This window comes from Abramis brama, assembly GCF_963993115.1.
Source record: "Abramis brama genome assembly, chromosome: 10".
Lineage (NCBI taxonomy): Eukaryota > Metazoa > Chordata > Actinopteri > Cypriniformes > Leuciscidae > Abramis > Abramis brama.
In genome coordinates, this window is record NC_139972.1 from 40,071,813 (window position 1) to 40,086,408 (window position 14,596).

The following is a 14,596-nucleotide window of genomic DNA, read 5'->3' on the forward strand; positions in this document are numbered from 1 at the left end:
CTTTCTGCTGGGTTTATCAAAGTTTTCACAATCTTACTAAAAAGATTTGAACACAATCTGACGATTTGATCTAAAAACCAAGATTGGATTTTGTGATTTATACTAACTAATGTTAATTATAGGCTATCAGTGCATTATGACAACTCAAAGTGCACTCTAAAAAATGCTGATTGTTTAAACCCATGTTTGGGGTTAATATATACAAATCCAATCATTGGGTTAAAAATGTTATATATTAAACCAGCGGTGGGGTTTGTTCATATTTGACCCAAAAACATGGGTTGAAACAATATTTTTCAATAATATTCAAAGCTTATACTGGGGTTCAGATGTTCAGGTCAAATATTGTAACTGTGGGAAGCGTGAGTCATAATCTGCAGCAGATCGTGGATTTATGTATGTATTTTTATTTTATTTATTTTTTGCACATTGGTTTTGATATGCAAGCCTAGAATCAGTTCCCTCTATTAATGCTTTTAAAAACCTATTACACTCTGCACTAAATTATTATTTTTCTATTTTTACTTATCTTTTATATTTATTGTATTTGTTGTTTAAATGGTGTATCTGTGTTTTTATGTGGAACTTTACAGAGCCATCTTGACCAAGACTATCTGGAAGAAGAGATTTCATCTCAATGGGACCTCTTCCTGTTAAGGAGGGAAAGGAAGGAAGGAAAATATAATAAACTAAAGCGCGTCTCTATCGCGCCCCCTCCCTGCCGCTCGTGAATCGCACGCGTCTCTATCGCGCCCCCTCCCTGCCGCTCGTGAATCGCACGCGTCTCTATCGCGCCCCTGGCGGCGGCGTGTGGCACTGCAGGAGTTTAACTCTTTCCTCTCCTGCTGTTTGTGTCCTATCAGTGGAAGATGGCGACCAGAGTCCTTCAGAGCTCCTGCTCGGGCCTGTATCAGGCTAGAAACACGGGCCGGGCGAAGGGACACGTTACTGCTGTTATCAGGTCAGACAGTTTATCTCAATTACATGTTATAAATCTGCTGATTAGTGCTTTAGTGCGCAGATACCGCGGGCTCACGGGACTTTAGAAACGCAGGGCGCATTAGTAAAGACGTGATTACTCCAGAAGGCATTCAAACATCGAAAACTTCACTATTTGCTTGATTTAAAAGTGTGTGTTTAAGCAGCTCAGCTGTTGTGCTGTTTGCTATGTAAATGACAGAGGCTTCTGGACGTGCGCTGGATACACTGCTCAAGGTCATAGTAATATAGCAGAGACCGTCACGTGTGTGTTATGATAAACACAACATGAAGATTTGGCGTTTTCATGCACTGGTTAATGAAAGGTTGTAATCGTTTAACTGATGAATGATACATGCACAATATTAGAAACACATCATTATGACGTCCTGTAATACAACCACAATTACTGACTACTTAGATTCTGTTGCAATGACATGGGGAAATAAAAATGTGTAGGCCTGTATGGTTTCTTAATGCAAAGTAACACACATGTCTATTGTATCAGTTAAAGGGTTAATTCACCCAAAAATGAAAATTATCCCATAATTTACTCACCCTCAAGCCATCATACGTGAATGACTTTCTGCTTTCAGACGAACACAAAGTTATATTAAAAAATATCTTGGCTTTTCCAAGCTTTATAATGGGAGCAAATAGTAACTCAGATTTTAAAGGCCAAAAAAGCAAATCCATCCATCATAAAAGTAATCCACACGACTCCCAGAGGGTTAACAAAGGCCTTCTTGAGAATGAGTAAATTCTGGGGTAGTTTTTACCGTGGGGTGAACTAACCCTTTAACGAATGCACATATATTGTCCAGTTTCAGAGGTCTGTCAGCATCTACTAACCGGCAGCGAGAGGACAGCTGGTTCAAATCACTGTTTGTGCGGAAGGTGGATCCGAGGAAAGACGCTCACTCCCATCTGTTAGCCAAGAAAGAGGACAACAACTTGTACAAAATACAGTGTAAGCTCTGCTGATTGTTTGCCCTCCGCTGTTAAACGTCTCAATGCCAGTGTGATGTGTTCATTGACCCACATATATGTGTTGTTGTGTTGTAGTTCACAACGTGAAGCCCGAGTGTCTCGAGGCGTACAACAAACTCTGGTGAGTCAGGATTCCTCACATCAGCGAACCAGGTCAGACGAGGCTGTTTGGTATTAATCACGTAAATCAAGCTGTTTTTAACTTCTTCAGAGTCCCTTGAGACTGAACTGGTTTGACTACTGAAGTTCAAACTAGCAAATGTCTTGCTTTCTATTCCTGTCCGTGGTTGGCAGCGGCACTGGCAGGAGTCCGCTAAAGCCCATTCCTCATCCCTCATTCCTCGAGTGTTTACGCTCTACGCAAGACTTGAGATGCACTGATCAATCACACGCTGAAGTCCAACACAAACGTGTCTGAATGTCTCAAAGCGTTTGAATCTGACAGTGATTTTATGAAAAAAGTTCTTCTCTGGTTTACAAGGGTCTATGCCGGTCCTTAAAAAGCCTTAAATTCAGATTTAAAAATGTAAGGCCATAAAAAGTCTTAAACCAAATATCGTAATTGGTACACTGCAAAAAATGCTTAGTATTTTTGTCTGGTTTCCAGTCCAAATATCTAAAAATTCTTAAATCAAGATGCATTTACTAGATAAGTAAAATTAGATAAGATATTATGTCTTGTTTTCTGGGGAAATAAATCAAAAGCAAAAGCAAACAAGCAAAATGATCTGTCCATCTGGGGTTAAGAAAAATGATTTCTGTTTGAATTAAGATTATTTTTCTTACCCCATGGACAGAAAATTTAGCTTGTTTTAAGCAAAAACTCACTTAATTTTGATTAATTCCCTTGGGAAACAAGACATCATATCTTATCTGACTTTACTTATCTAGTAAATGCATCTTGATTTAAGAATTTTTAGATGTTTGGACTGGAAACCAGACAAAAATACTAAGCAAGAAATGCATTTTTTGCAGTGTATAAGAAAAGGTCTTGGTTATCATTTCATGAGGTTTTAAATGTGGGGAAAATGTGATTATTAAACTTCAAAAGGTTATGATTTAATTAAATAAATGTGTGTTTCAGAGTAAAACCGCGTCGCTGTTGCTCATTCTACAGGTTGGCAGGTTCATTAAGCTAAAGTGTTCGTCTTTGCCACAAGCGAGTCTCTTTTGAACTTCATTAAAGTGAAGTCAACAAACTCCAGATGAATGAGCAAACGATCATCTGAATCACACTGTACTTTTCTGTTTGTTGATCGTGGAGCATCAGACCACATTTACAGCATCAAACTGATGGTCTACAGGTTATGAAGCGTTTTAGGGTTCTTCTCATCATTTTAGCACACGTTATCATTTTTGTTAGATATGATCTAAACAATCTACATATAAGGCACACCTTAAGAAAACAATTGCTTTTCATTATTCCTATAGTCTATGATTGCAGAAAAAAAAATATATGTTTGCTTTGAACATTGATGGAGCAACAGATATATATATATATATATAAAAAAATGATCTTATAAATATATGAGGTGGTGAGGAGGGTCTTTCACCCCACAGACACACTATTGTTAAAGCATTATTTGTGATAATGTCTAAGTTAATACTTGTTCAAAACAATCACTTTAGCTCTATTTTGCTCAATTAATTTTTGTTCAATAAATATACTGTCATTAAAATGTTCATTTTAAGAATACAGAAACAAAATTATTTTAAAAAGTAAAGATTCTGAAAGCATTGATTGAGATCCAGTAATAATTTAATAATTATATTTTATTATATTATATGATTAATATAATATTTTTAAAAATGATGTTTTCATTATAAATGTGGTGATTATCTCTAAGGTGGACACCAAACTTAATATATGATATTTACCATCTGAATCTGACCATGTCATGTCAACAGATGGAAAAGTCAGCCAGATATTTGTTATCATGTTTATTATTATGCCTTTTACCTCAAATGCCATACTTTTACATATTCTTCCGTTATTGAAAAAATGTTGCTTTAATTAGCTTGAACAGAACTGAAAATCATTAAGAAGACCTTTGTTTCAAAATATATTCAATAATTTTAGCGATTCTCATTTGCTACTTAAATCTACAACATTTTAAAAAACATCAAATATTAGATCAAAGTAGCGCAGACTCAACTTTGCTACTATGCCACGTTCAAAGTCACTCAGATCTCCTTTCTTCTCTGTTCTGACGCTCAGTTTGACCTTCACCAGATCCTCTTGATCATGTCCACATGCTTTGAGTTGCTGGCTTATTAGATATTTGCGTTGATGAGTAGGTGAACTAATAAAGCAGCCGGTGAGCAGTGTTGGGGAAAGTTACTTTGAAAAGTAATGTATTACAATATTGCGTTACTCCCTTAAAAAGTAACTAATTGCGTTACTTAGTTACTTTTTTATATATATATATAAATAATGCATTTTATAAAATAAAACTTTTGCATTACTTTTTTTCACCTGGGATGGGCTTGTTTTTTTTTATAAGAAAAAAGTTATATTTTTGGGCAAATGTAAAGACCCTTTCACACCAGAAGTGAAATAATAAGCGTGAGGCTGAAGGAAACACAGATTCACACGTGTACAGTAGAGGGCGCCGCTCAGACAAACCTAGATGCAGGAGAAGAACGTTTAACACTTACTTTACCAATAAAAACTAAATGTTCTGTAGTATTCTGATTCTGCAGTTCACTGATTTTATTCATTTTGAGGAATATTTAATCTTTTTTTTGTGCAAGTGAGATAAATGCTCACATTTAGTCTAGAACTACGTAACATCATGTTTACACACAACGCCTCTGCACTTCAGTTTGTCTCAACATGGGGACAGGAGAGCTGTCAGTCAATACATGGGAAAACAAAGTAACTTGCGTTACTAATTTGAAAAAGTATCTCAGATATTTTGTTGTAAATTTTAAAAAGTAATGCGTTACTTTACTAGTTACTTGGAAAAGTAATCTGATTACGTAACTCAAGTTACTTGTAATGAGTTCCCGCCAACACTGCCGGTGAGTGTGTATATGAAATGATTATTCATTTATTCAATATAACTCGTCCTTCTTAAAAAAATAGTTTAAAAACTGAAATGTGATATTTATCAATTTGTAAAACTCTTTTTGTCCATAACTGTAATATATGAACTGTAAAGTTGTTTTAGTCATTTTATGGTTTGTATGCTACCGTAGACAGTCGTTGACACGCGCTTGACCCGGTCTGACTTGTTTCCACAGTAACGAGGTGCTGCCGTCCATCCACGATGACAAGCATTACCCGTGTGAGCTGGTGGGCACGTGGAACACCTGGTACGGGGAGCAAGACCAAGCCGGTAAATACTTCAACACGATCTATAGAGTCTGTCTGGTGTGTTTGGGACGAGAGTTCGGGGTCGGAAGGTCACGAAAGGGTTAAATGTATAAATGAGTGAGATGTGTTTCTCTTCATGTTTACGTGAGCGCTGACACACTGTGACATTTGCGTCTGGTTCACTATGTAGTGCACTTGTGGCGGTACAGAGGAGGATATCCAGCTCTTACTGAAGTCATGAATAAACTGAAGAATAACAAGGTAATCTAGTACCAGGAATGTTATGCTTTTGTGTTGTGAATTTACACCAAGAATTGCAGTTTGTTTTCCAGCCCAAAAGCCCAAATCATTCACTGCCAAAAGAGTGTGATCGAGTTTTATTGTCATGAAAACCAAGGTGTATAAGAACCACCTACTCCCTTAAAACTAAAGAAATAAAATGATAAAAATGATGAAATTATCCTGCCAGGGGAACAAGACAGCAGGAAAACAGATCGAACCATGGCAAATACAGTAAAAGAAAATTAGCAAATGACAAAAAAAAATTCTACTATTAAAATGTCAAATATTTGCAAACGGCAGTCAAGAAATTAATCAACTTTAAACCTCGCACACACCTTAAAAGACGAAAATGTGTCATTCGTGTTAAGAATTGATGACAATAATAATGCGCTTAACTTTGTGTTGTGCTTCAACTTCACACAGAACTAGTACGTCTTTCGTGAAGTACATATTGTAGAACATATCTCATATCATATCTACATATCATAGCGCTCTTAGCACAGTCAAAACTGATTAATCGTTGATTCAGACCTCTTTCAGCAGCAGAGTCGAGTAGAGTCGAGTCGGTTTAAAAGTTGCAGATGTCCAGATCGTGTGCTCTCAGAGTTTGTTATATTTATAAAGAGCCTTCGAGTCACCGGTGTAATCCATGTTTTGAGAGTTGGTGATGTTCAGCGTTACCATTGGCGACGGTTGTTATTGGGGATTAACACATCTCGGAATGACACAACTAGCCAATCAGAATCAAGCATTCCAGAGCGCATCAGTTCCTGCCCACTGTATCAGTTCCAGAAGTATTTCTCCTATGGGGATTTCAAAAAAGTCTTTGTTAAAGCGTTATAAGCCATGAACCAAACCAACCAGCTACTAATCATAACGGCTTTAGTGAAAGAGTTTATACTGTATATAAACAACGAATTAAGCAAAATATTTTAAGTTTATTGCAAAATATATGCAGTATAATCAAATATTAAAGTATTTTGAGAGTGGATGGAGACCGAGTCGATTGTCGTTGACTGTGCTTCATGGGAGTGGGCGGAGCTAACGAGATCTTTAGACGGGTTTTGTTTGTTTCGACTCTCTGATTGGTGGAATTCTCTGCACAGCATCATGGGTAATGTAGTTTTTCACCTAGAATGCCACTGTTAAACATTGTGCAATAATGTGGGCTGACGGATTCACCTGAAACAAATACAATCGATTAACAATACAGTAAGGCTGTCTTTAAAGGTTTATAGTTATAGTTAAAACTCAAAGAAGAAGCATGGAGCTTTTACTCGGGGAACGCGCCGGTTGCACTGCATTAGCCCTCCGTCAGGCAGTGTCACTCATCTGCTGTATGTCATGTGCTGAGCGCAGGAGTTCCTGGAGTACCGGAAGGAGAGGGGTCAGATGCTCCTGTCCCGCAGGAATCAGCTGCTGCTGGAGTTCAGCTTCTGGAACGAGCCCGTGCCCAGAGACGGACCCAACATCTACGAGCTGCGCTCCTACCAGCTGAGAGTGAGTCTGTGCGTCCCAGAGCGAGGGAGGAGTGTGTGTTTGAGTGTGTGACGTGTGTTTGCTCTAGTTATCGTCTGGGTCACAGTTGAGCAATATAGCTCAACGTCTAAATAACGTTATCTGTGTAAACAGCAATAGATCCATATATGCATAGATGCCCCTTTCACACATACAGTCTTTACCGGTAAGAGATCATGTGTGAACAGGACCTTTCCAAAAATACCGGCAAATTGGTTCCGGCGATTTGGTACTGGTAATGTGCTCTGTGTGAACGCAGAAGGAAGATCACCGGTATTTGCACGTACACAGTCAGAACGCGCTGACGTCTGAAGTCTGCTTTGGGCCAATCATAGAGACTTATGGAGATGATGTGATTACTCTGCGCTGTTTACAGTAAAGCTTTTAATAGTTGTTCTATTTAAATATGCGCTAAATGATCATCTTTGAGCGTTGAGCCTCGTCTCCCAGCTTTTTCAACGTGTCACACTCGAGACTCGGCTTTCTTTTCCATTCATCAGCGTTGCCGCTCTTGTTTTTTAAGAGCAAAAAAACGCGTTCTGTTTGATCATCCGTTACGCCTTTCACTCAGACGTCAAAATATTTTTTCAGATTGAACAGATAGTGAAACTAAAGCACTTCTCCTCATGCGGATGAATGAAGACAGCGGCGCAGCGGTTAAAGATAATTTCCGATGATCCATCACAGAATTGACCAGTTGTTGCATGTTTGTGTATTTACCGGTAAAGACATTCTGGTAATTTGACGGTAATCACCGAGATTGCTGTGTGAAGGGGCTATTGTTGAATCAGTTTGGAATTGAATCATTGAAACAAAACCGAACTTGCCAATCTGTCTTAAGACGCGCTCTTCGTAATGTTGCTTTATTTTATATTACAAGTCATTGTGAGACGCTGGATGTTATACACCATCACCAGTCCTCGTTTAAAGGATAATTCCGGTATTTAGCACTTTGAGTCTCTTTTCTGGTTTGTTTTGGATGAACTAGAGTGGTGGACACAGAAATGTTTACGATGGGTCCTGTTTCGACTCTTTGACTCGTTTAGAGTCGCCTTTGACCGCTTCAGAGTGGCTGGCTACGGGCATGCACAAACATGTCCTTAAAACAACCCTTAACATTCGTTTTCAAAACTGTGCAGCTCACCGAGTGGTTAGTGGTGTTCGTTGATGATTAAAAATAAATATATCGGCGCAATGTATGATTTCAATCCATGTTATTTGCTATAGTGGAACTATTTTTTCAGATACCTCACAACCGCGTATAAACTTCCGCTCGATATTTGAGTCTGAAGCAGTAATATCAACGAGCAATGAGTCCTCCAACAGAAATCAATGGGATTGATTCTGACCAGACGGGACCCATCGTCAACATTTCTGTGTCCACCACTCTAGTTCATCCAAAACAAACCAGAAAAGAGACTCAAAGTGCTAAATACCGGAATTATCCTTTAAGATCTCAGCGTGTCCTGGTCCGAGTGTGTGATTACCGTGCTGGAATGAGATGAGCTTGGCGCTCAGATTTACAGTTGTCTCTTTTTGTTGTTCCCCTGCAGCCCGGGACCATGATTGAATGGGGCAACTACTGGTAAGAATACAAGCAATCTGTTCCTCTACATAGCAGACCTGTATCGCCTGTTATCTGTCTTTTATTGCCTTTTTCCCGGTCACACATTCCAGTCATCATTAATTAGGTATCATTAAACACTCACAATTCATCCTGTGAAAGCCGTTTTGAAATTGGACATTGAGTTAAAATGGATAAAGTACTTTAAATCCTTTTAGCAGGCACATTTGTTGTGATATCAAATTCAAATTTGGAACACAACTTTTGATTTACACCTTTTTTTCAAAGTGCTTTCACTTCCGTAATATACAGCATTTGATGGATTATTGAATGCTACTGAACATGTGATGTGCTAAACTCAAACGCAGGACTGTCTTCAAGAATCCCTGGGAGCGCTTACGATTTCAGAAGTCATAATTGCGATGTAATGTGCATTATATGATGCTTTGTCATTCTGCTGCATAGGATTATGGGAAATGTAGTTTTGTCACTTGGTAAATCAGCTGAAAGAGTCGCATTTTCTGGCAAGCTTTTGTCTTTATTCTTTATTATCACTTTATCATAATAAGTTGTAGTTGTGCTGTAACAATAACAACATATTATGATCAATACTAATAATCCAGGAATAGTCTGTCCACAAGTGGACTGTTTACATCAAGAGCCAGTAATCGGCTTGACTGACAGTGCGTTTCTGTGATTCTCAAGACCTGTTCACATCAAGAAGAAAAAATCATCACATGCCATCAATATTCCAGCCGCCAAGCAGCTGTGTGTGAACCGACTGCTTTCTCATCTCGGTTTCTGGTGCGAATACACCTTTCGTCAACAATTAATATCCTTCCCTCTGGTCATTCTGACCTGAAACTAAATTGTGTTCATCAGAGGGGTCCAAGGCCCTAGGACTTCTGTCGCACTTGAACCACGAACACACAAACAAAATTAAATGGATTCGAGGAGTTTTGTGGTTGAAATTTTAAAAAGTAACAATTCCTTCCTTTGCGGATCAATTTGACCCCCTTAGGAATGAATGGGATGCGAGAAATGCTTCAGTACACATAGAAATGCTCAAAATTCTAACTAAAAATGCTAAAACTTTGGCAAAAAAATATGTTTTATAATGTGTCTACAAGTGTATCTGAATGCACACTGAAGTGAAATGACTTTAGGACCCAGCGGAACAGCTCATCTGCTCCATATAGAGCTATAGCGCCATCTAGAGTCATGAAACATCATGTTATTTATATATTTTTTCCACAAGAGGTCGGCAAAGACTCCCAATGGAAGATATTTTGAGCTGAATTAAAAGGGTTATGCATGAAATTTGTGAGTTATTTTGAATTTAAGTTGAAAGAATGTGAGGAATGTGCTTAAATTACTATTTATTTATTTATTATTTATTGATCAAATATAGTAATTTAAAGGTAAATAAAATAATAAAATAACATAAAATATCCAAAATATTGCAATAAAAAATATCAAAATAAAATAAAAAGCTTTCTGGAGAAAAAATTAAATTAAGTATAATGTTAGGGCGTCGGCTCATTTTGACGTGTTACAAAGTGCGAGGGAAGCTCAAACGGTCTAATGTGGCACCAGCAATATCAAGAGCATGGGTTGGGTTCCCAGTCGATGCATTCACATGACAAAAGATCAAATCTGCGACTCAAGTCACTTTTTATTGAAGCGTCTGCCAATTTTTGGTCATTTCATTCTTGGTTTGAAAGGCCTTTCGTCAGTGATTCGTTCTGCTCTTGGTGTGCACAGGCCTTTATGAAGAGATGTGTAGTTGTGAAACAGGTGGTCTGATGATGTCCCTGTTCCTCAGGGCGCGAGCTATCGGCTACCGGCAGCACAACCGCGAGGCCGTCGGCGGCTTCTTCTCTCAGATCGGAAGCCTCTACATGGTCCATCATCTGTGGGGTATGAGTGCACATACGGCTCCCAGAAGCACGAGTGCTGATGGACTGTTGTGATCTTGACTCACTCCATAGCCAGTGTGAGTGTTGGGAAGTCATCCGATGGTCATCTCTGTGGTGTGTGTGTGTGTTCCAGCGTACAAGGACCTGCAGTCGCGAGAGGACACGAGGAACGCCGCCTGGCAGCACGAGGGCTGGGATGAAGTCGTCTATTACACCGGTAAACACCGCGCTACACTGCGTTACAGTTTTGCCATGCATTTTATTTGTTAGTCATTTAAATGACGTCTTCTCTGGTCTGCTGTGTAGCGTACTCGCACTTTTAAGTGCCCCTATTATGCTGTTTTAAAGGTTCCTAGTTATTTTTGTTTTACATGCATCCAAGGTCAAAAAACACTTTAATTTTCTTGTAATATACATCACCTCTTTTCTCAGTCTAAAAACGGTTCGTTCAAAGATTGTCTCTCTAAATCCCTCCTTTCCGAGAGTCTGCTCTGCTCTGATTGGTCAGATGGCCCCAGTCTGTTGTGATTGGTCTACTCTGCTCTGATTGGTCAGATGGCCCAGTCTGTTGTGATTGGTCTACTCTGCTCTGATTGGTCAGATGACCCAGTCTGTTGTGATTGGTCTACTCTGCTCTGATTGGTCAGATGACCCAGTCTGTTGTGATTGGTCTACTCTGCTCTGATTGGTCAGATGACCCAGTCTGTTGTGATTGGTCTACTCTGCTCTGATTGGTCAGATGGCCCAGTCTGTTGTGATTGGTCTACTCTGCTCTGATTGGTCAGATGTTCCAGTCTGTTGTGATTGGTCTACTCTGCTCTGCTTGGTCAGATGACCCAGTCTGTTGTGATTGGTCTGCTCTGCTCTGATTGGTCAGATGGCCCAGTCTGTTGTGATTGGTCTGCTCTGCTCTGATTGGTCAGACGTTCCAGTCTGTTGTGATTGGTCTACTCTGCTCTGATTGGTCAGATGTTCCAGTCTGTTGTGTTTGGTCTGCTCTGCTCTGATTGGTCAGATGTTCCAGTCTGTTGTGATTGGTCTACTCTGCTCTGATTGGCCAGATGGCCCAGTCTGTTGTGACTGGTCTACTCTGCTCTGATTGGTCAGATGTTCCAGTCTGTTGTGATTGGTCTACTCTGCTCTGATTGGCCAGATGGCCCAGTCTGTTGTGATTGGTCTGCTCTGCTCTGATTGGTCAGATGTTCCAGTCTGTTGTGATTGGTCTACTCTGCTCTGATTGGTCAGATGTTCCAGTCTGTTGTGTTTGGTCTGCTCTGCTCTGATTGGTCAGATGTTCCAGTCTGTTGTGATTGGTCTACTCTGCTCTGATTGGCCAGATGGCCCAGTCTGTTGTGACTGGTCTACTCTGCTCTGATTGGTCAGATGACCCAGTCTGTTGTGATTGGTCTGCTCTGCTCTGATTGGTCAGATGACCCAGTCTGTTGTGATTGGTCTGCTCTGCTCTGATTGGTCAGATGTTCCAGTCTGTTGTGATTGGTCTACTCTGCTCTGATTGGTCAGATGTTCCAGTCTGTTGTGTTTGGTCTGCTCTGCTCTGATTGGTCAGATGTTCCAGTCTGTTGTGATTGGTCTACTCTGCTCTGAATGGCCAGATGGCCCAGTCTGTTGTGACTGGTCTACTCTGCTCTGATTGGTCAGATGACCCAGTCTGTTGTGATTGGTCTGCTCTGCTCTGATTGGTCAGATGTTCCAGTCTGTTGTGATTGGTCTACTCTGCTCTGATTGGTCAGATGTTCCAGTCTGTTGTGTTTGGTCTGCTCTGCTCTGATTGGTCAGATGTTCCAGTCTGTTGTGATTGGTCTACTCTGCTCTGATTGGCCAGATGGCCCAGTCTGTTGTGACTGGTCTACTCTGCTCTGATTGGTCAGATGTTCCAGTCTGTTGTGATTGGTCTACTCTGCTCTGATTGGCCAGATGGCCCAGTCTGTTGTGATTGGTCTGCTCTGCTCTGATTGGTCAGATGTTCCAGTCTGTTGTGATTGGTCTACTCTGCTCTGATTGGTCAGATGTTCCAGTCTGTTGTGTTTGGTCTGCTCTGCTCTGATTGGTCAGATGTTCCAGTCTGTTGTGATTGGTCTACTCTGCTCTGATTGGCCAGATGGCCCAGTCTGTTGTGACTGGTCTACTCTGCTCTGATTGGTCAGATGGCCCAGTCTGTTGTGATTGGTCTGCTCTGCTCTGATTGGTCAGATGGCCCAGTCTGTTGTGATTGGTCTACTCTGCTCTGATTGGTCAGATGGCCCAGTCTGTTGTGATTGGTCTACTCTGCTCTGATTGGTCAGATGTTCCAGTCTGTTGTGATTGGTCTGCTCTGCTCTGATTGGTCAGATGGCCCAGTCTGTTGTGATTGGTCTGCTCTGCTCTGATTGGTCAGATGGCCCAGTCTGTTGTGATTGGTCTGCTCTGCTCTGCTTGGTCAGATGGCTCAAAATTGATTCACAATACAGAAAACAATGTCTTCTCTACAACTACAGTGTTTGAGCGCAGCATTATGCTAGTTTGTAACAGGAAGTGAGAGTGAAATTTCTGACCACTCGTTTCGGCAGTTCAGAATCGATTCTTTCTTTCAGGAGAAAATAAATCTTTTGACATTCACAAACAGCTCTGTTACACACTGCATGAAAGGACATATCTGAAACAGCATAATACGGGCACTTTACTTTGGACTTGACATGTATCTTTATTGAATAGAAAAGAGCAGCTTTTACGTTTGTATATCACCTTTTGTGTTCTGGAGGCAACCTTTGCTATTCTAAGACACCATGAAAGTAAAATTTAGTGTCAATATCGTATTTTCAACTAATGTTGTTTTAATTTTATTGTTGCTGCAGTCTAGCGTGAAGTTTACAGCCGACTGGTCCATTGTAATGTTGCACTATAACACGTCACCAGTCGCATCTTCTGTTGTGTGGTAAAACCCTCCTCTGAATCTGTTTTCAGTGCCCCTCATTCAGCACATGGAGTCCAGGATAATGATCCCACTGAAAGGGTCTCCGATGCAGTAATGAATCCATCAGATCCTCGCCGTTACGTCCCCGTGAGCTGAAGGCCAGACCAAGACGTCGGATACATTCTCTGTCGTCATGATGCCAACCAACTTCACACACAACGCACTCGTTCTGATCTGAAAAACTGTCCATAAGTTGCACCAGCAAACCAAATTGAATCAGTGGAAATGAAGGCTGTTACTGAACTGAGTTTTGAGAATACTTCATAAGCCATATCTAAAATCTGGTTGTCACATGGCTTGGAAAAACACAACCATAGATCTGTTAAATAAAGTTTGTTGCTATACTATATGAAAGACGTGCTGTAAAGTGCATTGAATCACCATAAACATTAGCAGGTTAGAGCGTTAACCCTTTCCAGCGTGGTGCCTAATAAACCTCCGATCTGCAATATCTCAAAACAAAAAGCATGTATGAATGCATTAGTTCAACACAGACTTGGATGAATTAAATATAGTCAGAGAACACTTTAAACTCGTTCGAGTGCTGCAATCTATCAATGTATTTATTGCATATTTATTTGCTGTTAATATAAACCCCCACATGACGCTGATTTCAGGTTTTAATAGTGCATTATGACAAGTACAGCAGAATCTATCCTACATATTCAGATAAAACCCCTGGTCAAGAATCAACATATCAAGTGCTCCGCTAAAACTGGGACTGGGAAAGCCTCATTGGGGACAGGTTGTGTGCAAAATTGAAAAGATTTTTAGAACCCATTTTATTTAGTTGCTGTATTTTATTTGTGTTCTGTTTCTACATAGACATGCTTTTTATATGCCTTTCTGTGTTGTGAAATGTCTCCAGTTCTGCTCTGATCAGCAGCTCACCGACAGAGCGCTTTCTAGATTGATTTTGTTTTCTGTGCGACCACGGCATGCGCAATCTACTGTACGCTGACTCTTCTGGGATTTAACAGCACAAAATATTTCAAATCAACTAAATACTGTATTCAATAAATCATAAATGATCATTCTACTCCATGTTGTGTCAT

At 40.1% G+C, this 14,596-nt stretch overlaps 1 protein-coding gene across 2 annotated transcripts; it reads left to right on the forward strand.

Moving 5' to 3' along the window:
- Positions 1-815: 815 nt before the first annotated feature.
- Positions 816-14,580, forward strand: nipsnap2 (nipsnap homolog 2). Of its 2 annotated transcripts, none has more exons than XM_084126240.1 (10): positions 816-961; positions 1,803-1,948; positions 2,044-2,089; positions 5,215-5,309; positions 5,478-5,548; positions 6,929-7,069; positions 8,641-8,672; positions 10,477-10,571; positions 10,704-10,787; positions 13,532-14,580. In XM_084126240.1, the coding sequence occupies exons 1-10, from the start codon at positions 870-872 to the stop codon at positions 13,594-13,596; spliced, it is 867 nt and encodes a 288-aa protein (XP_083982366.1). In that variant the 5' UTR covers positions 816-869; the 3' UTR covers positions 13,597-14,580. The 2 variants fall into 2 exon arrangements, with proteins under 2 accessions (XP_083982366.1, XP_083982367.1); XM_084126241.1 differs by having other exon boundaries at positions 833-961; positions 1,809-1,948.
- Positions 14,581-14,596: the final 16 nt, after the last annotated feature.